The sequence below is a fragment of the Plectropomus leopardus genome, chromosome 18 (assembly GCF_026936395.1).
Source record: "Plectropomus leopardus strain MGB_pleo_1.0 chromosome 18, ASM2693639v1, whole genome shotgun sequence".
NCBI classification, from domain to species: domain Eukaryota; kingdom Metazoa; phylum Chordata; class Actinopteri; order Perciformes; family Serranidae; genus Plectropomus; species Plectropomus leopardus.
Genome location: NC_142193.1, coordinates 30,470,437 through 30,497,623, shown reverse-complemented (window position 1 = coordinate 30,497,623; position 27,187 = coordinate 30,470,437). Strand labels below are relative to the sequence as shown.

Sequence of the window (27,187 nt, the reverse complement as noted above, 5' to 3'; positions counted from 1 at the left end):
AACAAAACGCAGACACCTAAAAGTTAGACACAAAAGCAGGAAGCTGTGAGTAAGGAAAAAAACGCAGGCAGCTGTAAACGAGACACAAAACACAGGCAGCTGAGAGTTAGACACAAAACACAGGAAGCTGCAAACAAGACACAAAACACAGGAAGCTGCAAAGTAGAAACAAAACACAGGCAGCTGCAAATTAGAAACAAAACACAGGCCGCTGCAAATGAGACACAAAACACAGAAAGCTACGAGTTAGAAACAAAACACAACAACTCTGTCCAAACGGTTTTAAAACCAGCGGAGTTCGATCTGTGGAGCTTTACTGAACCAGGACAACATGAGGTGAGACCGTGTGTTTGTGGATGAATGAATTAATGAATGTATGAATGAATGTATCCAGCTCAGTGTTGCACTCGTCATGTTCAGTCCAGTTTCCAGTTCACCTGCTATGACTCCTAGTAACTGGTGAACGTGAACAGTCGTCTGTCTCTCTGTCTGACTCTCTGTCTGTCTCTCTCTGTGTCTGTCTCTCTCTCTGTGTCTGTCTCTCTCTCTGTCTGACAGTCTCTGTGTCTGTCTCTCTCTGTGTCTGTCTGTCTATCTGTCTCTGTATCGAACGCTTTGCTTTCAGCTGATTTCATGATGACGCAGAGTTAAATAAGTGAGTATCAGTTCAACAGCAGCACAGCAGGTGTACTGCACACACACACACACACACACACTCTCTCTCTCTCTCTCTCTCTAAGTCGTGTTAATATTTCTTGGTCTTACCTGCTTGTGTTGGTTATTCCAAAATAATTCCAATAAATATCAGAGTCTCTGCAGCGTCTCTGTCTGTCTCTCTGTCTGTCTGTCTCTCTCTCACGCTGTCTGTCTGGTGTCTTCTGGCCTCGTCTTGCTTCGCCTCTGTGAATGAAATATGAGAGGTTAGGTAGTGTGTCATCTCACTCACATGCACATGCACACACACACACACACACACACACACACACAAACACACACACATACACACATACACACATACACACACAGTTCCCATCAGGCCTTTGAAAAAATACTGTCATTATAAAAAAAAATATAAAACAAATAAAAGTAAATATTTCAAGTTCTGACATAAAAAAATACTTTAATAAATGTATTAAAATGTTTAATTTAACTCTTTTAACACAAACAGTTTAAATTGTTTTTTTTTCCAGGTGACAGAAAATGTCAACGAACAGCAGCCGAGCTTCAATAAGACGTGGAGAATGTCTCAGACTGGAGTTATACTGGATTCACTGGATTACACGTCCCATCAGTACTGGGAACACCTGCAGACAGTCACAGGACACACTGGGAGGAAACCCAGAACACACTGGGGTTAAACCCAGCACTTCCTGTGAGACGCCACCCCCCACTGGTGAGAGCAGAGAAGTACAACAGCTGGAACAGAGAAATAATAAATACTATATAATATTCATAAATAATATTTATACCTTAAAATCATCTCTTGATTTCACAAGAGGACATGAAGTCATCTGTAAGAGCTCTAATCGAAGTCAGCTTCATGGAGACAAAGTTTTAAGGACTGAAACGTCTTAATGTAAACTTGTCTCTCTGTCTCACATTTTCTGTCCTCTCCCATATCTCCACAGGACATGTTGAAAAATAATGAAGGTAAAGCTAACAGTCAAATCAACACGTTAATGTGACTCTTCCTGTCCCTCTGGTCCCTTGGTCACGTCTTCATGTCCTCACCTTTTTATTGGACTGAAGTCAGTGTCTCTGGGGACACGCTGCCACCTGCTGGTTAAAACTATCTGCATTCATACGGATACTCATGAGCTCAACTGTTGGACTTTATTGTAAGTGGTGAAAGTTGGAGTCTGTGTGGCCGTGTAGCTCATTCAGTATCATCATTATAATTTCAGTTATTCACATGTCAAAGAAAATAATAAATACAGAATAAAATACAATGCATTCGAAGAAAACGTGAAAGCTTTTGAATAAGCTACTCAAAGTATGTAGAGACGACCATGCTGACCTGAAATTAAGACTTTTTTATCCTCCTCTCTGAATATTTCTCAAAAAGTGACGACATCCAACTTTGGGGGTCTAGACTTTTAAATGTCAATATACATCCACACCAACGGGAGGCGTCTAATACCAGTACACCTGGACGTGACCCTCATGACCTGAGCTGTCAATCAAAACTGTCAACATACATACATGATTGATTATTATCATTATTATCATTATATTAATCATATATATTGAAAGTACATCAGCAACTTTTGACATTTTATGGGTGCTTTTGGAGGTTACTGGGGATGCTAAATCCATGTCTGATATTTTCAAAATGTATGTTTTAAACCAGCATGTTTTAACTGTTGGGCTGATTTTGATTAATTTCTATTCAATTTAGACATTTTAGAGAACACAATGAATTGCCTGCATCAGACAGGTAGCTTATTCTGTATTATGTATTTGAAACAACTGAAATAACTTCAAATCACTGATCAACTGTACTATATTTATAAACATATAAATATTCTATATTTCAGCACTGACAAGTTCTGTTTTTTTAAAACTTTATTTACACCAAAGAGGCATAACAATAATAATTCATGCACTATATTCAAAAGGGTAGTACGTTTGAACAAGCTATTTAAGGTGGTCTCATTATAGAACAGTAACATGTTATCTATTTAAGGTGGTCTCATTATAGCACAGTAACATGTTGTCTATTTAAGGTGGTCTCGTTATAGAGCAGTAACATGTTATCTATTTAAGGTGGTCTCATTATAGCACAGTAACATGTTGTCTATTTAAGGTGGTCTCATTATAGAACAGTAACATGTTATCTTTTTAAGGTGGTCTCATTATAGCACAGTAACATGTCTATTTAAGGTGGTCTCGTTATAGAACAGTAACATGTTATCTATTTAAGGTGGTCTCATTATAGCACAGTAACATGTTGTCTATTTAAGGTGGTCTCGTTATAGAACAGTAACATGTTATCTTTTTAAGGTGGTCTCATTATAGAACAGTAACATGTTGTCTTTTTAAGGTGGTCTCACTGGAGAGCAGTAACATGTTGTCTATTTAAAGTGGTCTCACTGGAGAGCAGTAACATGTTGTCTATTTAAGGTGGTATTAGGAGATGTTTGGTCTATTTGAAGTCTGTCTCTCGGCAGCTGGACTCCTGTGAGGATTAATTGATGATTTAATATCTGACCTTAAATGGAGATGATGGACTCTGAGTGAGACAAGTATTTAAACGTCTCACTGAGGATTTTCTTCAGTCTTCTGTCCTCGTTCTCTGTCTTGATTCTGTCCTCTTTTAGCGTCCGTCTGTGTCTATTTGCCCACCATGGCCCCCAAGAAACAGGAAATAAAAAAAGAGGACATCAAAATGTCTCCAGAACATGAAACAGCTAAAGATGTGGATTTTGACCCACACAACATCAAGGTCTGTCTCTCTGTCCCTGTCTGTCTGTGTCTCTGTCCATCTGTCTGTCTTGTCTCAGTTTTAAAGGGTGTCTCTTGGTATTGACCTCCTCACTTCATGTTGTCGTCAGATAATTTGGTTCTTGTTTCAGACTCAGAAATCAGAAAATGGAACAAAGTAAAAAAAGTTAAAAACTGTTCAGTGAAAAACTCAGAAATTCAGCAAAAACAAACAAAAAAAAACACAGAAATTCAGTCTCTGTTCTGGGTTGATGAATCGTTTCCACTGATTCCAGATCTGTGCACATTGTTTTTGTTTCAGATTGAGTTCAGCAGCGATCAGATTGAAGGTAAAACTGATCAACTGTTCAACATCTTTTAAGTGTGATCATGTTATTATTTAAACGTTGATTCATTTAAATGTGATCTTGTAATAACTGAACCCGTTGATTTAATGTGCTGAGTGTTAGCAGCTGCTGACGGACTGATTCCCTGACTGTAACTTGATTTTCGGACTGCAACCTGATTTTCAGAGTGTGACTTGAACTGTTTTTCAGAGTTTAAAGAAGCGTTCCAGCTGTTCGACAGGACCGCAGACAGTCAGATGAAGATCTCTTTCTCTCAGTGTGGAGACGTCATGAGAGCTCTCGGACAAAATCCGACCAATGCACAAGTCCTGCGAGTGCTGGGACGACCCAAAGCTGAGGGTGAGTCCATGCTCAAAGAGTGTGTGTGTGTCTGAAAACAGCCTCTGTTAGTTAGGTCAATAAAGTATATCTATCTATCTATCTATCTAAAGAAAAGCCATCTCATATTCTAATAAACTCACATACAGCTGTGGAAGAAGTACTCACATCCTTTACTGAAGTAATAGTAGCAACATTGCAGAAATACTCTGTGTTCAGTTTAAATTCTCCATTCAAATTTCTTTCAAGTAAAAGCACAAAGGTATTAGAGTTAGAGTATACTTGAAATAGCCAACTAGACGTAAAAGTGTTAATTATGCAGAACTCCCATTTCAGATACTAAGGTCAATATATGAGGCGTATAATAATAATTGTTGCATTAATGTGTTCAGAGCAGCTAAAGGTGGAGCTCACTTTAAATATGGGCCTACACTGGGTCGATTAATCTATAATAATACATCATAAATTATGAGATGATTTATTTTGTATTAATTACTTGAATCTGTGAAGTATCTTAAGCAGTCACATAATGTGAAGTAAAAGGCACAACATTTACCTCTGAAATGTGCAGAAGTACCCACAAACTAGCTTAAATGTAATTGTGCATGTATGTAAATATTCAAATGTCTGAACCTTTAAATTACACTCAGGTACAGAGTATTTGAGTAGATTACTTAGTTACATTGTAACACTTAACATGAATACAACTGTAGTAAATACATGTTTAAAGCTGCAGTTGGTAACATTCAGGACAGAGACATTGCTTAAAAAATTAAAAAGGGAGCAGCCTGCAGGTTTCTCTTGTATATATGTATATATATATTCACAGTGTAGGCATCCTAACTTCACGAAGATGTTTTTAGCCATAAATGCTAACTAGCCTTAACATTGGAAACGAGCTAACGTTAGCTCCACAGCAACATCGCAGTAACACAACATACAGCTAACAGTGTTTCAGTGCATTCATTAAAGACAATATTTATCTGTAAACAGAAATGAGGTTAACTCACCACTGTTTGGATACCTTTCAGCTCCGTTAGCTGTTGCCACCTCGGAAAAGCAGCTCCGTGTTCATCGTTTTATCTCGCGCTCGGTTGAATTATTTCCTTTTAGCTCGTGTTTCCTCTTCGCCGTGTTTGCTGCTGTCAGCAGAGGAATGAGCCGTTTTTTCACTGTTGGTGGTTGTTTTTCGGTCATTGTATCCGTATTTTTCCTCCGGTCGCCGCCAGCTAACGGTAGTGAGCTTGGCTGAGCTTGCGCGAGGGAGTGGGGCTGCGCAGCGTGTGCACGAGCATTGATTGACACTGAGTAGAGCCCCTCCCCCCTCCTCTGATTGGCTGAGCTCTGCCGGGCGCTGTATTTCTACAAATCCCAATAACAGCACCAGGAGCAGCCAGAGGGACCTGATGTTTCCACAGATCATCTGTCTCATGTATGACAAAAAGTTATTTTGATAAAAGTTACGTCGTCTGTCATGAAAACAGATTTAAAGTGCCCCCAGTTTTGACAGTTTTTCAGTTACAGTTCAACTTTCCTACAATTATGATGTGTACTTTCAATATATAGGATATAAGGCGTCGGAGTGCAAAAAACCCACCAAAACAGGGTTTGTTTATCAAAAAAAAAAAAGTTAGATGGAAGCCTTAAATATTGACCCCTGAAAACAATGCCCATTGGTTTGAAATAAAACATGAAATGCCTTCGTCAGAGCATTAAGTGTTAAAGATGAACTCACGTTACCCACCAACATCTCTCGCTGCCCCTGCTCAAAACTGTCAGAGGGCAAAATTTTAGATCGACCTCCGTCCCCCTCTCTCAGATTCTGGACCTCACTGATTTCTAAACTCTGGTCACGGTCAGAGAGAGGTGACATCGATGCCGCTGTCGCTCTTTCTCTGCTGCCGGCAATGAGAGGTGACAGAATGATGAACGGATCTGATAACATTTGAATGAATAGGAATAAACTTTAACAGGATGTGAGCGCCTCCGTGACTTCCTGTACAGACTGAAGGCTGCCGGAAGAGTCAGAAAACTGACGTATTCTCTCATTCAAACTACGCATCTTCTCTCTTCTTCTGTGGTTTGACAGACATGGACAGGAAGCTGATGGACTTTGAGACCTTCCTGCCGATGCTGCAACATGTGGCTCAGTCAAAAGACAAAGTATGACCACAGTTTTCACCTCACACAGATCAGGGGCTTATTGATTGACAGAATAATTGATTTCTCACCCTCTCTCCCTCTGTGTGTGTGTGTGTGTGTGTGTGTGTGTGTGTGCGTGTGTATTTTAACAGGGGACGTACGAGGACTTTGTGGAAGGCCTTCGAGTTTTTGATAAAGAAGGAAACGGGACAGTGATGGGTGCTGAGCTCAGACATGTTCTGGTCACTCTGGGTAAGATGGTGACTGATTCGGTGTGAACAGTGACAGGTGAAGGTGTGATTGGCGAGAGGTAAAGGTGTAAACAGTGACAGGTGGAGGTGTGATTGGTGAGGGGTAAAGGTGTAAACAGTGACAGGTGGAGGTGTGATTGGTGACAGGTGGAGGTATGAACAGTGACAGGTAGAAGTGTGATTGGCGACAAGAGGCAGTTTGAACAGTGATATGTGGAAGTGTGACTGGTGACAGGTGGAGGTATGAACAGTGACAGGTGGAGGTGTGTTTGGTGACAGGTGGAAGTGTGAACAGTGATGGGTAGAAGTGTGATTGGTGACAGGTGGAGGTATAAATAGTGAACGGTGGAGGTGTGATTGGTGACAGGTGGAGGTGTGAACAGTGATGGGTAGAAGTGTGATTGGTGACAGGTGGAAGTATGATTGGTGACAGGTGAAGATATGAACAGTGACAGGTAGAAGTGTGATTGGTGACAGGTGGAGGTGTGAACAGTGATGGGTAGAAGTGTGATTGGTGACAGGTAGAGGTATAAATAGTGAACGGTGGAGGTGTGATTGGTGACAGGTGGAGGATATGTTTGCGATTATGACTTTAACTGTCTGTGTTTAACCAGGAGAGAGGATGACGGAGGGAGACGTGGACAAGCTGTTGGCAGGACAGGAAGACGCAAACGGATGCATCAACTATGAAGGTAAAAGAAACAAACACCGACTAAACACACAAACAGCCTCTGAAATACTGACGGATGCAAACTGTGTTTCTGTCCCTCAGCCTTTGTCAAGCACATCATGGCCGGCTGAAACAACACGTGAGTGTGTTCATGAGTTTGTTTCAAAAGTAGAAACAACTGAACGTCACACATACATACAAACCGTGTGTGTGTGTGTGTGTGTGTGTGTGTGTGTGTGTTTCAGGCTGGAGGAAGGACGCCCTCTCCCAGTTCACTGCTTTCTTTTTGTATTTTTTTTGTTTTCCTCCATCTCAGATCTGTTTCTGTCCACTGAAAAATCCAGTCTGCCTATTAAACTTATGAATTCACCTCCCAGGTTTCAGCTGTAGTTCTTTCCATCAACCAAGAAAGACACATTATATTACGATAAAAAAATGCAAGAATTAGAAATTTTCTCGTTGACATGTCAAGTTTAGAGGTGCACTGAAGGCGATGAGCAAGACGAAAAAATATATCCCAAAAAAGTCCAAATTATGAAAAAAAGAACAAACATCCAAAACAAAACAAAACTGTAAAAAAAAATCAAAATTATTGAAAATACAACAAAATACTCAAAACATAAAAAAGAGAAAAACACCTCAAAACTACAAATGAAAAAAAGAAAAAAATTGCAAAAATTCAAAATTATTGAAAGAAAAGAAAGAAATAAAAAAGTCAAAATCTTTTTTTTTTTGGAAAAATATAGAAAACTAACCAAAAAAAACCTGTACCACCCAAATACTCAAAATTATTAAAAACATAGAAAGATATATAAAATTGTTGGCAAATAACTTTCTGTGAATTGACCAATTGATTAATCAACTAATTGTTGCAGCTATAAGTAACTACCACTTTCAGATAAATGTAGTGAAGTTAAAAGTACAGTATTTTCCCCTGCAATGTAGTGGGATAAACACTCAAGCAAAGTACAAGTACCTCGAATTCATAGATTTTCATTCTTCACACCCCTTAAAATCAAAAAGGCCTCACGACCCACTGTGAAGTTTTGGCGACACACAGTGGGGTCAGGACCCCCAGTTTGGGAACCAGGAAAACAGTGGTGGTGTATGAAACACTAGAGGGCTTTTCAAATGTAGATGGTGCACTCTATGTACATATAAAATAAAATAAAATAAAATAAAAAAAAAGATACTGCATGTGTTGAAAGCAATCAGAGAAAAAAAAATAGATCGAAAAAAATATTGCCTCCCGGGTGGGCGTGGTTTTCAGAATATGACGTGTCGCGCTCAGTCTTACGTTCGACGTCACACGCAGACCCGGAAGACAGGTAAGTAAACAGATTTGAAGACACGGCGGGAAAATGCCGCCTTACGGCGTACAGGCTGCCGGAGCGACAGTAGAAGAAGGAGAAACTGTCACAGCGGCTGCTGCTTTTCCACGTCTCTACTAACTCTCCGTGAAAACTACATTTAAATACGGTGTCGGAGTGCGGCTTGGACGGAGACTGACGGTGTTTTCTGCCGGAAAAGGAGCTAAAATGATCGGGTCCGGCTCGGTATCTGTTTCCATCTCTGCGGATCGGAGCCGATAAAAAGCGGTGAGTCCTACAGATACATTTGTTCCGGGTGAATGTTTATTGTAACATGCCTCATGTCAGCTGGTTTTTGTCCAGGTTGAAAGCGGTTAGCTTAAATGTTGGTATGTACGAACTCTTCGGCTTTAAGCTAAGTGACGTTAGCAGTTTAACAGGCTGCAGGCTGAACATAAACCGCCACGACTTTTATAACTTATAACAAACTTCGTGCAAGAAACGAACAAAATGTATCTTATTTTTGTTCTAATCCATCATTTGTTCTTAAGGTGGTTTAGTGAGACATTTTTTTGAAATTCCTGCTTCTGTGAGCGTTCTTGAAAAAAAAGCTCAACAAATGACACATTTCTGTAATACCGATCCTAAATCCGAGTCCTAAAATCCTAGAAATGTCCTAAAATCATTGAAACGTCCTAGAATCTTAGAAACGTCTTAAAATCCTAGGAATGCCCTAAAATCCAAGAAACGTCTTAAAATCACAGAAATGTCCTAAAATCTAAGAAATACCTTAAAATCCTAGAAATTTCTTTAAATCCTAGAAACGTCTTAAAATCACAGAAATGTCCTAAAATCTAAGAAATATACTAAAATCCTAGAGATTTAATAAAATCCAATAAACGCCCTAAAATCCTAAAAAAAAAGTCCTAAAAAAATGTATGGGGTTGCTGCAACTGGTCCCTGGCCACCCTTGTTTTGCAAAAGTGGCCCCAGCTTTTGCAAAAAGACCACTGGCAAAAAGTGCCCGTGCAGGATCCCCCACACCCGACAGAGGTCTTAGCTTAGACCCTAGTGTCCTAAAAATCCTTAAAATGTCCTAAAATCCTAGAAACAAGCCAGAGGGCAAAACTTTATGTATCACATTTACTTCAGTTGGAAGCACAATGAGAGTGTGAGATGCAGGCACACAACAAAAACTGTCACCTGACTATTAAAGGGAAACAAATCCATTAAAACTAAAAAGTCATAAAATAATTATGAAGATGAATAATAAACCAATATGAGACACAGTCATGTGAGTTAGAGCTGATATAAAGCGTTAATATATAGCCTATATATGTGTGTGTGTGTGTGTGTGTGAGAGAGTGTGTGTTTCATTGACTGTAGTTATATTTTCTGTCCACAGGGCGTCACACTCGGCCTCTGGTTGGCTGCACTGAGTGCTGTGTCACCTCATAGGAATAAAGGTAGGTCGCTGAATTGTTCATTTCAGGGTGTTTTGGAGATTTGTGTGGGCAGGAAATCACGATGTTAGTTTCAGAAATTATTGATGTTGAATTTACAGTTTACTAAGGGGAGTAGAAACAGGTGCAAACCTGCAGTGTATTCCACTAAACAACAAGCTCCAGACTATTCACACCCAATAAAACTGAAATCAGTTTCGGTTTACATCCATTGTTGACATTATTCGTCTTTAATGTGGTGTCCTTCATAATTTGTAACTGATAGTTAGTGTTAAAATATTCAGTTACGCATAGATCTGTTCTAAAATGCAAAAAATGTAGAAAACATGCAGACATGATGACTTCAGAAAGAGGGAAAATGGCCTTCATGGTATGATAAGTTACCAAGAAAATATCCAGTTATATTTATTTTATTTCACACAGTTTCATGAAAATTCAGCCTCGTTCTGTGTGTCGTTCTGGAAAGGAAATTTATTTAAGGAATTATTTATAGAGTTTGCCCAGCTGATAACTGATCTGTGTTTGTTTCTCGTTTTCTGATAAGCCAAAAAAAACCCACGAGGAGGGTCGGATAAATCTGGCGGCACCAGCGTGTACAATCCACCTCCATGACCTCAGACCAAGATTGACCACCAAACACTGAAAGCGACATTCAGAATAAAATAAAATGCGTCTCCGTTTATTTTCAACGTGAAGGAGAAATTGTCAGCAGTTTTTTCGCGGGCCGGATTTGGCTCACAGCCGGTACATGTGACCGCAGCCGCTTGATGTCAAGTGAACCGACCTCACACTTCATGTTTCTGAGCAGTTTTCCTCCGTGTTGTTTCCTGAAACTGCGGCTGAACGCACACCTGTCCTCCTCAGGTGTGCTGGACTCTGCGCTTACTCGGGCCGTGCCATGAAGTAATCAGACATTAGGATTTTGTTTCCGGTCCAGTGTTCGCGCATCATCACAAGAGCGCTTCGGACTTATATTCACATAAGTGTTACAAGAAATAAAGACACAGAATGACGCATTTCATAAAGTTTATTTTGAGTGAAAAAGTAACAGACAAAGTGCTGGGTCAGAGTCGGTGGAGCATGTCGGGTTGAAGGGATAAAACTTCATTTGTTAACTTCATCCTGCTTCCTCGTGGGATCGAAGGATGCCACCTTCAGAGATTTCTCTTTCTTCAAGTTTTGTTAGATTTCATTTTCAGTGCATAAACACATCATGCAGATTTTTCGTCTTCTCTCTGTGCCCTGTCTTTCGACAGAGAGACAATTTTCGGATGAGTAGGCTAAATATGCAGCCTGGGATAAGTCAGGAAGAAGAATTACTGTACGCGGCTGTGTTAATATCGTCGATAGAGCCGTGGAAGCCGCTTTAAGCACTACACCACACTGATCTGCTGACTGCGGCTCCTAGAGAGCAGACCAGCAATATAGATTTTAAACAGCATCTGACTGTCACGAAAAATGGTAACAGTGGGACCATCTGGTTCTTCAAATCGCAGTCGAACTTCAAATAATCCAACTTGATGACGCAAAAACTGCACAATGTGCCAGAAAAAAGCAACTCCGACCATCATTAAATAACCCTCACTGTGCCTCACTGATGACACTTTAATAATGATTTTTTAACTGCTTGAAGTTTTCCTTTTTATTCAGATGTTCTTTTGAGAGTGGGTTGACAGATGGCGTGATACGCCTATTTATACTCGCAGGTTTGCGATGTTTTAAGGCAGACGCAGAATTGTTTATGATTCAATTCAATATTTAACTGCTTGAAGTTTTCCTTGTTATTTAGATCTTCTGTTGAGAGTGGGTTGACAGATGGTGTGATACGCCTATTTATACTCCCAGGTTTGCGATTTTTTAAGGCAGACACGCCCAGAATTTATTTCTTGTAACACTTATGTGAATATAAGTCCGAAGCGCTCTTGTGATGATGCGCGAACACTGGACCGGAAACAAAATCCTAATGTCTGATTACTTCATAGCACGGCCCGAGTAAGCGGGAGTCCAGCACACCTGAGGAGGACAGGTGTGCGTTCAGCCGCAGTTTCAGGAAACAACACGGAGGAAAACTGCTCAGAAACATGAAGTGTGAGGTCGGTTCACTTGACATCAAGCGGCTGCGGTCACATGTACCGGCTGTGAGCAGGAACGGTTTTTGCTATGGGCAATGTGGGCGACCGCCCAGGGCGCAATCTATTTGGGGGCGCACGAGCACCCGCAAAATAAAAATCGCAAGTTTTCTACCGCTCATTTCCACGTCACGTTAGTGGAGTAGGTGCGGGGCGCCCTTACTATCATGTCAACTTTCTGCTGAGTCATGTCTACAGGTTGTGTGCGTCAGAAGAAAGGGCAGCAGGGAGACAGGAGGGCGATCAGCTCACAGCTGCAGAGGCTGAGAGCAGGCTGAGTTTAACTCTCAGAGGAAAAGCACGGAGGGGGGTGAGGGATAGACTGACCTGTTATGATCCCAGCTGCTTCCAAATAAATTGTATTTCATTCATAAAATTAACATAGATACTTTCACATTTATTGCGCTATGTGAAAATGTAAAACTGCCACAACTGTCGGGTTTTTACCGGAACTCACTTTAATGTCTGACCGCATTAAATCCGTCAAGCGTCTGCATAACTCTCAATACGCAGTACAGAGCTTCCGCTCACAACTACTGCCTGCTGCAGTCCTTTCAACATAAGAGCATGTTGGAATATGCTGAACATCACCACATGGGCGTTTGACGGAGGGAAAAGGTGATGATCTTAAATTGAGTCAAGGGTGTATCATGGACAAAAGACCAAGGGCGCAAAACTACCCAGGACCGCCTCTGGCTGTGAGCCAAATCTGGCCCGCGAAAAAACTGCTGACCATTTCTCCTTCACGTTGAAAATAAACGGAGACACACAGATTTTTTTATTCTGAATGTCGCTTTCAGTGTTTGGTGGTCAATCTTGGTCTGAGGTCATGGAGGTGGATTGTACACGCTGGTGCCGCCAGATTTATCCGACCCTCCTCGTGGGTTTTTTGCGTGTTTTTGGGCAGTTTTGTGGAGTCAGAGCGGACCCAGGCGGCCGAGGATCTTTAAGTGAGTCGCCCTGCATTTAGTCGGACATTCAGGACTGAGGATCAGGAGATGGCAATATTTCTGGTTTGTTTCGTTTGATTGTATTTCAGTTTTCTCAAATTACCACACAAAGTCGAAAATAACAATTCAGAGCGTTTATTTTCAAAAGTAACAGACAAAGTGCGGAATAAGAGGTGCGTCCTGTAGGCTTAACCAAAGCCTCGCGGAGGCTCGTTGCGCCACTTGTTTGGGGAGCATCACAGACGTCAGTTTCCTCCGTGCGCTCCTCTGAGGACAGACAGTGTGATCATGTCTTTACTGCCTGTCGATTCAGATCCAACTGATACACTTGTGCGCATTTTGGACTGTGCCTGAAGTAGTCCAGCCCACAGGGAGGCGCAGCGGGAGGAGTCCACTCTGCAGTCAGATTGAGGAAACTCGACAGAAACTCAGACGTCAAGTGTTTGGTCGGTTCACAGTTCTGTGAATAAATCATCAGCTGATGTTTTTCCCCCACTTTGTAAGACTTTTAAACTGAAGTAAGGGGGCACAAAGTTCAAATAACATACCATTTAACAAAAAATCATGAAGAGGGAAGATAATTTCCATAGCAGAAATAGATAAAATATTCTATCCGTAATGTTTTCTCCTGTATTTTTTAATCAAACAAAACGTGAACTTTAATCATTCAGCAAAGTCAGACTTCTTTCTCAGTTTTTCTCCGTGTGTATTCACCATCAAACACGGACAGCGAGCTGACAGCGCAGAGACACTCAGAGGTGGAAAGCAGCCGTTGAAAGCACATTTATTTAAGGAATTATTTGTAGAGTTTGCCCAGCTGATAACTGATCTGTGTTTGTTTCTCGTTTTCTGATAAGCCATTAATTCAGCAGTTATGTCTTCAGTGAAGGGTTAACGGTTGGTAATTTACTAATAAACCATCAGCTCTGTATATCAGATGTTTATAAAGCCACTGATAAATGTCCACGAGTTTTTCACTTCCACGCTCATGAATACTATTTTTATGAAATCCAAGTGTTGTAAATTTAATTTTCAGTGCATAAACACATCATGCAACGCATGATAACATTAAAGTAAATCAGAACAGAACAATCACAACAAAACACAGAAATCCCAAAAAAGTATCTAAAATCAAATGGAGCATAAAGCTCATGAGTGTGTTTTGTCAAAAGGAGTGTGATAAAAAGAATGATTTGATGATATAAATGCTGATAAAAATAAATGATTACACGAGATAATATATGAGTACAGGAGAGGCAACAAATGAACAATATAAATAGTAAAAGAAGTTAAAAAAACTAGGTGAATACGATACATGAGGATGATTACAACAAAGATGAATATATATGAGTAAAAGTATCACCAACAAAGGAAAATTTACTGTAAAATCTAACAAGTTGATTTCACTTAAAATAATATTGGAAGCCTTTAAAAAGTAAAACTATTACTCTTAATTTATGTTTAATTTATGCCAGATTTTTAAGTTTACTTACATTTTTACTGTACTGACTTAACTTTCAGTTATTACTTATCTTGTACATGTACATACAAGAAATTTGACTTTTTTTTTTGCATTGCTCTCTTACTTACCCAGAAACAGACATAACAACGAGGACAATAAAGCTGGACAAACAAGACCGTGAAGCACAAGTAGGTGAAAAATAACTTTATTATCTGTATTATTGAATACATATACTTCATCCCTCTGCAGTGAATTAGCACCCAGTGTGACTTTGCACTGTCCTGTGAACAAACTTACCTTCATTTCATCTTATAACAGCTAATGCGATCAGAAATACATGTGCTCTCAAAATAATATAATATATAATATCATATTATGAAAATTTTCATTTTTCTTCCTAATTTAATTATAAAAGGTAAACGTTCATATATGGTGTATTCATTACACGTAAATTTAAATATTTCAAGCCCTTCTTTGTTTTCATTTTGATGATTGTGGCTTATGTAGCTCATGAAAATCATAAATCCAGTTTCTTAAAATGATTAGAATATTTCTCAAAGTAATTTAAGATACAGAAATGTTAAATATCTGAAAAGTATGTTTATTTGTATACTCGGTACTTGGTTTACTATAACTCTGTCAGTCGACATTGCTCGTGGAAAGCGTGATGTGAATTTATGTCAACCAAATAATATATTTTTAACTGTTATTTATGGCATTTATATCAAAAGACCAGCCAACTTTAACGGAGGGCTAAGTTTTTTCGTGTCTCTAAACTGATCGCATAGCTTCGCTCTGACTCCGGAATACAGCCCAAAAACACCGAGACAGGCGGGGAGACTTAGGGATACAAAAGAGACAAAAAACCAAAAACCAAAAGCTTCAAATAAATCAATAAATAAATATACAAATAAATAAGAAATTTAATAAATAAAGAATATAAATAAATAAATATAGCCTATATATAAATAAATACCTATGGAGAAAATAAATAAATAAATAAATGAGAAAACTGAAAGACAATCAAACAAAACAAGACATACAAACCAGAAATATTGCCGTCTCCTGATCCTCAGCGACTCACTTAAAGATCCTCGGCCGCCTGGGTCCGCTCTGACTCCGCAAAACTGCCCAAAACACGCAGCCCCCCCAAAAAAAAAACCCACGAGGAGGGTCGGATAAATCTGGCGGCACCAGCGTGTACAATCCACCTCCATGACCTCAGACCACGATTGACCACCAAACACTGAAAGCGACATTCAGAATAAAATAAAATGCGTCTCCGTTTATTTTCAACGTGAAGGAGAAATGGTCAGCAGTTTTTTCGCGGGCCAGATTTGGCTCACAGCCGGTACATGTGACCGCAGCCGCTTGATGTCAAGTGAACCGACCTCACACTTCATGTTTCTGAGCAGTTTTCCTCCGTGTTGTTTCCTGAAACTGCGGCTGAACGCACACCTGTCCTCTTCAGGTGTGCTGGACTCCCGCGCTTACTCGGGCCGTGCCATGAAGTAATCAGACATTAGGATTTTGTTTCCGGTCCAGTGTTCGCGCATCATCACAAGAGCGCTTCGGACTTATATTCACATAAGTGTTACAAGAAATAAAGACACAGAATGACGCATTTCATAAAGTTTATTTTAAGTGAAAAAGTAACAGACAAAGTGCTGGGTCAGAGTCGGTGGAGCATGTCGTGCTGTGGTTTACGCACCGTGCTGTGCGTTTGTGGAAGAGCGTTTTTCGACGCTCTCGTCTCTGATGACGAGGCGATGCTGCTGCTTGACTGCTTGACGAGATGTCAGCGCGCTCCTCTTTTTTTTTAGGATCCTGGCGCAGGCGGTGTTTCCACCATGTTTCGACAGAGAGACAATTTTCGGATGAGTAGGCTAAATATGCGGCCTGGGGTTAAGTCAGGGAGAAGAATTACTGTACGCGGCTTTGTTAATATCGTCGATAGAGCCGTGGAAGCAGCTTTAAGCACTACACCACACTGATCTTCTGACTGCGGCTCCTAGAGAGCAGACCAGCGATATAGATTTTAAACAGCATCTGACTGTGACGAAAAATGGCAACAGTGGGACCATCTGGTTCTTCAAATCGCAGTCGAACTTCAAATAATCCAACTTGATGACGCAAAAACTGCACAATGTGCCAGAAAAAATCAACTCCGACCATCAGTTGTTTTTATGACTCACAATTCTGGGCGTGTCTGCCTTAAAAAATCGCAAACCTGGGAGTATAAATAGGCGTATCACGCCATCTGTCAACCCACTCTCAACAGAAGATCTAAATAACAAGGAAAACTTCAAGCAGTTCAATATTGAATTGAATCATAAACAATTCTGCGTCTGCCTTAAAACATCGCAAACCTGCGAGTATAAATAGGCGTATCACGCCATCTGTCAACCCACTCTCAAAAGAACATCTGAATAAAAAGGAAAACTTCAAGCAGTTAAGTATTGAATTGAATCATAAACAATTCTGCGTCTGCCTTAAAACATCGCAAACCTGGGAGTATAAATAGGCGTATCACGCCATCTGTCAACCCACTCTCAAAAGAACATCTGAATAAAAAGGAAAACTTCAAGCAGTTAAAAAATCATTATTAAAGTGTCATCAGTGAGGCACAGTGAGGGTTATTTAATGATGGTCGGAGTTGCTTTTTTCTGGCACATTGTGCAGTTTTTGCGTCATCAAGTTGGATTATTTGAAGTTCGACTGCGATTTGAAGAACCAGATGGTCCCACTGTTACCATTTTTCGTGACAGTCAGATGCTGTTTAAAATCTATATTGCTGGTCTGCTCTCTAGGAGCCGCAGTCAGCAGATCAGTGTGGTGTAGTGCTTAAAGCGGCTTCCACGGCTCTATCGACGATATTAACACAGCCGCGTACAGTAATTCTTCTTCCTGACTTATCCCAGGCTGCATATTTAGCCTACTCATCCGAAAATTGTCTCTCTGTCGAAAGACAGGGCACAGAGAGAAGACGAAAAATCTGCATGATGTGTTTATGCACTGAAAATGAAATCTAACAAAACTTGAAGAAAGAGAAATCTCTGAAGGTGGCATCCTTCGATCCCACGAGGAAGCAGGATGAAGTTAACAAATGAAGTTTTATCCCTTCAACCCGACATGCTCCACCGACTCTGACCCAGCACTTTGTCTGTTACTTTTTCACTCAAAATAAACTTTATGAAATGCGTCATTCTGTGTCTTTATTTCTTGTAATGTGCTGAGTGTTAGCAGCTGCTGACGGACTGATTCCCTGACTGTAACTTGATTTTCGGACTGCAACCTGATTTTCAGAGTGTGACTTGAACTGTTTTTCAGAGTTTAAAGAAGCGTTCCAGCTGTTCGACAGGACCGCAGACAGTCAGATGAAGATCTCTTTCTCTCAGTGTGGAGACGTCATGAGAGCTCTCGGACAAAATCCGACCAATGCACAAGTCCTGCGAGTGCTGGGACGACCCAAAGCTGAGGGTGAGTCCATGCTCAAAGAGTGTGTGTGTGTCTGAAAACAGCCTCTGTTAGTTAGGTCAATAAAGTATATCTATCTATCTATCTATCTAAAGAAAAGCCATCTCATATTCTAATAAACTCACATACAGCTGTGGAAGAAGTACTCACATCCTTTACTGAAGTAATAGTAGCAACATTGCAGAAATACTCTGTGTTCAGTTTAAATTCTCCATTCAAATTTCTTTCAAGTAAAAGCACAAAGGTATTAGAGTTAGAGTATACTTGAAATAGCCAACTAGACGTAAAAGTGTTAATTATGCAGAACTCCCATTTCAGATACTAAGGTCAATATATGAGGCGTATAATAATAATTGTTGCATTAATGTGTTCAGAGCAGCTAAAGGTGGAGCTCACTTTAAATATGGGCCTACACTGGGTCGATTAATCTATAATAATACATCATAAATTATGAGATGATTTATTTTGTATTAATTACTTGAATCTGTGAAGTATCTTAAGCAGTCACATAATGTGAAGTAAAAGGCACAACATTTACCTCTGAAATGTGCAGAAGTACCCACAAACTAGCTTAAATGTAATTGTGCATGTATGTAAATATTCAAATGTCTGAACCTTTAAATTACACTCAGGTACAGAGTATTTGAGTAGATTACTTAGTTACATTGTAACACTTAACATGAATACAACTGTAGTAAATACATGTTTAAAGCTGCAGTTGGTAACATTCAGGACAGAGACATTGCTTAAAAAATTAAAAAGGAGCAGCCTGCAGGTTTCTCTTGTATATATGTATATATATATTCACAGTGTAGGCATCCTAACTTCACGAAGATGTTTTTAGCCATAAATGCTAACTAGCCTTAACATTGGAAACGAGCTAACGTTAGCTCCACAGCAACATCGCAGTAACACAACATACAGCTAACAGTGTTTCAGTGCATTCATTAAAGACAATATTTATCTGTAAACAGAAATGAGGTTAACTCACCACTGTTTGGATACCTTTCAGCTCCCGTTAGCTGTTGCCACCTCGGAAAAGCAGCTCCGGTGTTCATCGTTTTATCTCGCGCTCGGTTGAATTATTTCCTTTTAGCTCGTGTTTCCTCTTCGCCGTGTTTGCTGCTGTCAGCAGAGGAATGAGCCGTTTTTTCACTGTTGGTGGTTGTTTTTCGGTCATTGTATCCGTATTTTTCCTCCGGTCGCCGCCAGCTAACGGTAGTGAGCTTGGCTGAGCTTGCGCGAGGGAGTGGGGCTGCGCAGCGTGTGCACGAGCATTGATTGACACTGAGTAGAGCCCCTCCCCCCTCCTCTGATTGGCTGAGCTCTGCCGGGCGCTGTATTTCTACAAATCCCAATAACAGCACCAGGAGCAGCCAGAGGGACCTGATGTTTCCACAGATCATCTGTCTCATGTATGACAAAAAGTTATTTTGATAAAAGTTACGTCGCCTGTCATGAAAACAGATTTAAAGTGCTCCCAGTTTTGACAGTTTTTCAGTTACAGTTCAACTTTCCTACAATTATGATGTGTACTTTCAATATATAGGATATAAGGCGTCGGAGTGCAAAAAACCCACCAAAACAGGGTTTGTTTATCAAAAAAAAAAAAGTTAGATGGAAGCCTTAAATATTGACCCCTGAAAACAATGCCCATTGGTTTGAAATAAAAAACATGAAATGCCTTCGTCAGAGCATTAAGTGTTAAAGATGAACTCACGTTACCCACCAACATCTCTCGCTGCCCCCCGTTCAAAACTGTCAGAGGGCAAAATTTTAGATCGACCTCCGTCCCCCTCTCTCAGATTCTGGACCTCACTGATTTCTAAACTCTGGTCACGGTCAGAGAGAGGTGACATCGATGCCGCTGTCGCTCTTTCTCTGCTGCCGCAATGAGAGGTGACAGAATGATGAACGGATCTGATAACATTTGAATGAATAGGAATAAACTTTAACAGGATGTGAGCGCCTCCGTGACTTCCTGTACAGACTGAAGGCTGCCGGAAGAGTCAGAAAACTGACGTATTCTCTCATTCAAACTACGCATCTTCTCTCTTCTTCTGTGGTTTGACAGACATGGACAGGAAGCTGATGGACTTTGAGACCTTCCTGCCGATGCTGCAACATGTGGCTCAGTCAAAAGACAAAGTATGACCACAGTTTTCACCTCACACAGATCAGGGGCTTATTGATTGACAGAATAATTGATTTCTCACCCTCTCTCCCTCTGTGTGTGTGTGTGTGTGTGTGTGTGTGTGTGTGTGTGCGTGTGTATTTTAACAGGGGACGTACGAGGACTTTGTGGAAGGCCTTCGAGTTTTTGATAAAGAAGGAAACGGGACAGTGATGGGTGCTGAGCTCAGACATGTTCTGGTCACTCTGGGTAAGATGGTGACTGATTCGGTGTGAACAGTGACAGGTGAAGGTGTGATTGGCGAGAGGTAAAGGTGTAAACAGTGACAGGTGGAGGTGTGATTGGTGAGGGGTAAAGGTGTAAACAGTGACAGGTGGAGGTGTGATTGGTGACAGGTGGAGGTATGAACAGTGACAGGTAGAAGTGTGATTGGCGACAAGAGGCAGTTTGAACAGTGATATGTGGAAGTGTGACTGGTGACAGGTGGAGGTATGAACAGTGACAGGTGGAGGTGTGTTTGGTGACAGGTGGAAGTGTGAACAGTGATGGGTAGAAGTGTGATTGGTGACAGGTGGAGGTATAAATAGTGAACGGTGGAGGTGTGATTGGTGACAGGTGGAGGTGTGAACAGTGATGGGTAGAAGTGTGATTGGTGACAGGTGGAAGTATGATTGGTGACAGGTGAAGATATGAACAGTGACAGGTAGAAGTGTGATTGGTGACAGGTGGAGGTGTGAACAGTGATGGGTAGAAGTGTGATTGGTGACAGGTGGAGGTATAAATAGTGAACGGTGGAGGTGTGATTGGTGACAGGTGGAGGATATGTTTGCGATTATGATTTTAACTGTCTGTGTTTAACCAGGAGAGAGGATGACGGAGGGAGACGTGGACAAGCTGTTGGCAGGACAGGAAGACGCAAACGGATGCATCAACTATGAAGGTAAAAGAAACAAACACCGACTAAACACACAAACAGCCTCTGAAATACTGACAGATGCAAACTGTGTTTCTGTCCCTCAGCCTTTGTCAAGCACATCATGGCCGGCTGAAACAACACGTGAGTGTGTTCATGAGTTTGTTTCAAAAGTAGAAACAACTGAACGTCGTCACATACATACAAACCGTGTGTGTGTGTGTGTGTGTGTGTGTGTGTGTGTGTGTTTCAGGCTGGAGGAAGGACGCCCTCTCCCAGTTCACTGCTTTCTTTTTGTATTTTTTTTGTTTTCCTCCATCTCAGATCTGTTTCTGTCCACTGAAAAATCCAGTCTGCCTATTAAACTTATGAATTCACCTCCCAGGTTTCAGCTGTAGTTCTTTTCCATCAACCAAGAAAGACACATTATATTACGATAAAAAAATGCAAGAATTAGAAATTTTCTCGTTGACATGTCAAGTTTAGAGGTGCACTGAAGGCGATGAGCAAGACGAAAAAATATATACCAAACAAGTCCAAAATATGAAAAAAGAACAAACATCCAAAACAAAAAAAAACTGAAAAAAAAAATCAAAATTATTGAAAATACAACAAAATACTCAAAACATAAAAAAGAGAAAAACACCTCAAAACTACAAATGAAAAAAAGAAAAAAAATTGCAAGAATTCAAAATTATTGAAAGAAAAGAAAGAAATAAAAAAGTCAAAATCTTTTTTTTTTTGGAAAAATATAGAAAACTAACCAAAAAAAACCTGTACCACCCAAATACTCAAAATTATTAAAAACATAGAAAGATATATAAAATTGTTGGCAAATAACTTTCTGTGAATTGACCAATTGATTAATCAACTAATTGTTGCAGCTATAAGTAACTACCACTTTCAGATAAATGTAGTGAAGTTAAAAGTACAGTATTTTCCCCTGCAATGTAGTGGGATAAACACTCAAGCAAAGTACAAGTACCTCGAATTCATAGATTTTCATTCTTCACACCCCTTAAAATCAAAAAGGCCTCACGACCCACTGTGAAGTTTTGGCGACACACAGTGGGGTCAGGACCCCCAGTTTGGGAACCAGGAAAACAGTGGTGGTGTATGAAACACTAGAGGGCTTTTCAAATGTAGATGGTGCACTCTATGTAAATATAAAATAAAATAAAATAAAATAAAATAAAATAAAAAGATACTGCATGTGTTGAAAGCAATCAGAGAAAAAAAAATAGATCGAAAAAAATATTGCCTCCCGGGTGGGCGTGGTTTTCAGAATATGACGTGTCGCGCTCAGTCTTACGTTCGACGTCACACGCAGACCCGGAAGACAGGTAAGTAAACAGATTTGAAGACACGGCGGGAAAATGCCGCCTTACGGCGTACAGGCTGCCGGAGCGACAGTAGAAGAAGGAGAAACTGTCACAGCGGCTGCTGCTTTTCCACGTCTCTACTAACTCTCCGTGAAAACTACATTTAAATACGGTGTCGGAGTGCGGCTTGGACGGAGACTGACGGTGTTTTCTGCGGAAAAGGAGCTAAAATGATCGGGTCCGGCTCGGTATCTGTTTCCATCTCTGCGGATCGGAGCCGATAAAAAGCGGTGAGTCCTACAGATACATTTGTTCCGGGTGAATGTTTATTGTAACATGCCTCATGTCAGCTGGTTTTTGTCCAGGTTGAAAGCGGTTAGCTTAAATGTTGGTATGTACGAACTCTTCGGCTTTAAGCTAAGTGACGTTAGCAGTTTAACAGGCTGCAGGCTGAACATAAACCGCCACGACTTTTATAATTTATAACGAACTTCGTGCAAGAAACGAACAAAATGTATCTTATTTTTGTTCTAATCCATCATTTGTTCTTAAGGTGGTTTAGTGAGACATTTTTTTTGAAATTCCTGCTTCTGTGAACGTTCTTGAAAAAAAAGCTCAACAAATGACACATTTCTGTAATACCGATCCTAAATCCGAGTCCTAAAATCCTAGAAATGTCCTAAAATCATTGAAACGTCCTAGAATCTTAGAAACGTCTTAAAATCCTAGGAATGCCCTAAAATCCAAGAAACGTCTTAAAATCACAGAAATGTCCTAAAATCTAAGAAATACCTTAAAATCCTAGAAATTTCTTTAAATCCTAGAAACGTCTTAAAATCACAGAAATGTCCTAAAATCTAAGAAATATACTAAAATCCTAGAGATTTAATAAAATCCAATAAACGCCCTAAAATCCTAAAAAAAAAGTCCTAAAAAAATGTATGGGGTTGCTGCAACTGGTCCCTGGCCACCCTTGTTTTGCAAAAGTGGCCCCAGCTTTTGCAAAAGACCACTGGCAAAAGTGCCCGTGCAGGATCCCCCACACCCGACAGAGGTCTTAGCTTAGACCCTAGTGTCCTAAAAATCCTTAAAATGTCCTAAAATCCTAGAAACAAGCCAGAGGGCAAAACTTTATGTATCACATTTACTTCAGCTGGAAGCACAATGAGAGTGTGAGATGCAGGCACACAACAAAAACTGTCACCTGACTATTAAAGGGAAACAAATCCATTAAAACTAAAAAGTCATAAAATAATTATGAAGATGAATAATAAACCAATATGAGACACAGTCATGTGAGTTAGAGCTGATATAAAGCGTTAATATATAGCCTATATATGTGTGTGTGTGTGTGTGTGTGTGTGAGAGTGTGTGTGTTTCATTGACTGTAGTTATATTTTCTGTCCACAGGGCGTCACACTCGGCCTCTGGTTGGCTGCACTGAGTGCTGTGTCACCTCATAGGAATAAAGGTAGGTCGCTGAATTGTTCATTTCAGGGTGTTTTGGAGATTTGTGTGGGCAGGAAATCACGATGTTAGTTTCAGAAATTATTGATGTTGAATTTACAGTTTACTAAGGGGAGTAGAAACAGGTGCAAACCTGCAGTGTATTCCACTAAACAACAAGCTCCAGACTATTCACACCCAATAAAACTGAAATCAGTTTCGGTTTACATCCATTGTTGACATTATTCGTCTTTAATGTGGTGTCCTTCATAATTTGTAACTGATAGTTAGTGTTAAAATATTCAGTTACGCATAGATCTGTTCTAAAATGCAAAAAATGTAGAAAACATGCAGACATGATGACTTCAGAAAGAGGGAAAATGGCCTTCATGGTATGATAAGTTACCAAGAAAATATCCAGTTATATTTATTTTATTTCACACAGTTTCATGAAAATTCAGCCTCGTTCTGTGTGTCGTTCTGGAAAGGAAATTTATTTAAGGAATTATTTATAGAGTTTGCCCAGCTGATAACTGATCTGTGTTTGTTTCTCGTTTTCTGATAAGCCAAAAAAAACCCACGAGGAGGGTCGGATAAATCTGGCGGCACCAGCGTGTACAATCCACCTCCATGACCTCAGACCAAGATTGACCACCAAACACTGAAAGCGACATTCAGAATAAAATAAAATGCGTCTCCGTTTATTTTCAACGTGAAGGAGAAATTGTCAGCAGTTTTTTCGCGGGCCGGATTTGGCTCACAGCCGGTACATGTGACCGCAGCCGCTTGATGTCAAGTGAACCGACCTCACACTTCATGTTTCTGAGCAGTTTTCCTCCGTGTTGTTTCCTGAAACTGCGGCTGAACGCACACCTGTCCTCCTCAGGTGTGCTGGACTCCCGCGCTTACTCGGGCCGTGCCATGAAGTAATCAGACATTAGGATTTTGTTTCCGGTCCAGTGTTCGCGCATCATCACAAGAGCGCTTCGGACTTATATTCACATAAGTGTTACAAGAAATAAAGACACAGAATGACGCATTTCATAAAGTTTATTTTGAGTGAAAAGTAACAGACAAAGTGCTGGGTCAGAGTCGGTGGAGCATGTCGGGTTGAAGGGATAAAACTTCATTTGTTAACTTCATCCTGCTTCCTCGTGGGATCGAAGGATGCCACCTTCAGAGATTTCTCTTTCTTCAAGTTTTGTTAGATTTCATTTTCAGTGCATAAACACATCATGCAGATTTTTCGTCTTCTCTCTGTGCCCTGTCTTTCGACAGAGAGACAATTTTCGGATGAGTAGGCTAAATATGCAGCCTGGGATAAGTCAGGAAGAAGAATTACTGTACGCGGCTGTGTTAATATCGTCGATAGAGCCGTGGAAGCCGCTTTAAGCACTACACCACACTGATCTGCTGACTGCGGCTCCTAGAGAGCAGACCAGCAATATAGATTTTAAACAGCATCTGACTGTCACGAAAAATGGTAACAGTGGGACCATCTGGTTCTTCAAATCGCAGTCGAACTTCAAATAATCCAACTTGATGACGCAAAAACTGCACAATGTGCCAGAAAAAAGCAACTCCGACCATCATTAAATAACCCTCACTGTGCCTCACTGATGACACTTTAATAATGATTTTTTAACTGCTTGAAGTTTTCCTTTTATTCAGATGTTCTTTTGAGAGTGGGTTGACAGATGGCGTGATACGCCTATTTATACTGCAGGTTTGCGATGTTTTAAGGCAGACGCAGAATTGTTTATGATTCAATTCAATATTTAACTGCTTGAAGTTTTCCTTGTTATTTAGATCTTCTGTTGAGAGTGGGTTGACAGATGGTGTGATACGCCTATTTATACTCCCAGGTTTGCGATTTTTTAAGGCAGACACGCCCAGAATTTATTTCTTGTAACACTTATGTGAATATAAGTCCGAAGCGCTCTTGTGATGATGCGCGAACACTGGACCGGAAACAAAATCCTAATGTCTGATTACTTCATAGCACGGCCCGAGTAAGCGCGGGAGTCCAGCACACCTGAGGAGGACAGGTGTGCGTTCAGCCGCAGTTTCAGGAAACAACACGGAGGAAAACTGCTCAGAAACATGAAGTGTGAGGTCGGTTCACTTGACATCAAGCGGCTGCGGTCACATGTACCGGCTGTGAGCAGGAACGGTTTTTGCTATGGGCAATGTGGGCGACCGCCCAGGGCGCAATCTATTTGGGGGCGCACGAGCACCCGCAAAATAAAAATCGCAAGTTTTCTACCGCTCATTTCCACGTCACGTTAGTGGAGTAGGTGCAGGGGCGCCCTTACTATCATGTCAACTTTCTGCTGAGTCATGTCTACAGGTTGTGTGCGTCAGAAGAAAGGGCAGCAGGGAGACAGGAGGGCGATCAGCTCACAGCTGCAGAGGCTGAGAGCAGGCTGAGTTTAACTCTCAGAGGAAAAGCACGGAGGGGGGTGAGGGATAGACTGACCTGTTATGATCCCAGCTGCTTCCAAATAAATTGTATTTCATTCATAAAATTAACATAGATACTTTCACATTTATTGCGCTATGTGAAAATGTAAAAACTGCCACAACTGTCGGGTTTTTACCGGAACTCACTTTAATGTCTGACCGCATTAAATCCGTCAAGCGTCTGCATAACTCTCAATACGCAGTACAGAGCTTCCGCTCACAACTACTGCCTGCTGCAGTCCTTTCAACATAAGAGCATGTTGGAATATGCTGAACATCACCACATGGGCGTTTGACGGAGGGAAAAGGTGATGATCTTAAATTGAGTCAAGGGTGTATCATGGACAAAAGACCAAGGGCGCAAAACTACCCAGGACCGCCTCTGGCTGTGAGCCAAATCTGGCCCGCGAAAAAACTGCTGACCATTTCTCCTTCACGTTGAAAATAAACGGAGACACACAGATTTTTTTATTCTGAATGTCGCTTTCAGTGTTTGGTGGTCAATCTTGGTCTGAGGTCATGGAGGTGGATTGTACACGCTGGTGCCGCCAGATTTATCCGACCCTCCTCGTGGGTTTTTTGCGTGTTTTTGGGCAGTTTTGTGGAGTCAGAGCGGACCCAGGCGGCCGAGGATCTTTAAGTGAGTCGCCCTGCATTTAGTCGGACATTCAGGACTGAGGATCAGGAGATGGCAATATTTCTGGTTTGTTTCGTTTGATTGTATTTCAGTTTTCTCAAATTACCACACAAAGTCGAAAATAACAATTCAGAGCGTTTATTTTCAAAAGTAACAGACAAAGTGCGGAATAAGAGGTGCGTCCTGTAGGCTTAACCAAAGCCTCGCGGAGGCTCGTTGCGCCACTTGTTTGGGGAGCATCACAGACGTCAGTTTCCTCCGTGCGCTCCTCTGAGGACAGACAGTGTGATCATGTCTTTACTGCCTGTC

At 40.8% G+C, this 27,187-nt stretch overlaps 3 protein-coding genes across 5 annotated transcripts in view; 2 read left to right on the top strand and 1 right to left on the bottom strand.

The window, feature by feature from the left end:
* scn4ab (sodium channel, voltage-gated, type IV, alpha, b) overlaps positions 1-19,299 on the bottom strand; it is a 45,061-nt gene extending 25,762 nt beyond the window's left edge. The window contains exons 1-2 of the mRNA XM_088090953.1: positions 18,955-19,299; positions 766-900 (exon numbers count right to left, since the gene is read on the bottom strand). The gene's annotated coding sequence lies outside the window, so the exon portion shown is untranslated. The remainder of the gene's footprint in view (positions 1-765; positions 901-18,954) is intronic.
* LOC121966858 (myosin light polypeptide 6-like) lies at positions 186-7,548 on the top strand. Of its 3 annotated transcripts, none has more exons than XM_088090957.1 (10): positions 186-336; positions 1,191-1,393; positions 3,321-3,445; positions 3,746-3,773; positions 3,981-4,130; positions 6,199-6,272; positions 6,404-6,503; positions 7,117-7,194; positions 7,275-7,311; positions 7,418-7,548. In XM_088090957.1, the coding sequence occupies exons 2-9, from the start codon at positions 1,201-1,203 to the stop codon at positions 7,301-7,303; spliced, it is 777 nt and encodes a 258-aa protein (XP_087947083.1). In that variant the 5' UTR covers positions 186-336; positions 1,191-1,200; the 3' UTR covers positions 7,304-7,311; positions 7,418-7,548. The 3 variants fall into 3 exon arrangements, with proteins under 3 accessions (XP_087947083.1, XP_087947085.1, XP_087947084.1); XM_088090959.1 differs by lacking the exon at positions 186-336 and adding an exon at positions 1,629-1,650 and having other exon boundaries at positions 1,265-1,393; XM_088090958.1 differs by lacking the exons at positions 186-336; positions 1,191-1,393; positions 3,321-3,445 and having other exon boundaries at positions 3,463-3,773.
* Positions 17,744-21,394, top strand: LOC148186533 (myosin light chain 1, cardiac muscle-like). Its single transcript, XM_088090960.1, has 6 exons — positions 17,744-17,966; positions 20,038-20,111; positions 20,247-20,346; positions 20,960-21,037; positions 21,118-21,154; positions 21,264-21,394. The coding sequence occupies exons 1-5, from the start codon at positions 17,864-17,866 to the stop codon at positions 21,144-21,146; spliced, it is 384 nt and encodes a 127-aa protein (XP_087947086.1). The 5' UTR covers positions 17,744-17,863; the 3' UTR covers positions 21,147-21,154; positions 21,264-21,394.
* The last annotated feature ends 5,793 nt before the right edge of the window (positions 21,395-27,187 follow it).

What these genes read in the sequence shown, in the direction of transcription:
- LOC121966858 (XM_088090957.1), top strand. Translation starts at nt 1,201, where the DNA reads ATGTCAACGAACAGCAGCCGAGCTTCAATAAGACGTGGAGAATGTCTC. An exon ending in TGGCTCAGTCAAAAGACAAA is followed by an intron (nt 6,273 to 6,403) that starts GTATGACCACAG and finishes GTATTTTAACAG; the next exon opens with GGGACGTACGAGGACTTTGT. An exon ending in CGGATGCATCAACTATGAAG is followed by an intron (nt 7,195 to 7,274) that starts GTAAAAGAAACA and finishes TCTGTCCCTCAG; the next exon opens with CCTTTGTCAAGCACATCATG.
- LOC148186533 (XM_088090960.1), top strand. Translation starts at nt 17,864, where the DNA reads ATGAAGATCTCTTTCTCTCAGTGTGGAGACGTCATGAGAGCTCTCGGA. An exon ending in TGGCTCAGTCAAAAGACAAA is followed by an intron (nt 20,112 to 20,246) that starts GTATGACCACAG and finishes GTATTTTAACAG; the next exon opens with GGGACGTACGAGGACTTTGT. An exon ending in ACATGTTCTGGTCACTCTGG is followed by an intron (nt 20,347 to 20,959) that starts GTAAGATGGTGA and finishes GTGTTTAACCAG; the next exon opens with GAGAGAGGATGACGGAGGGA.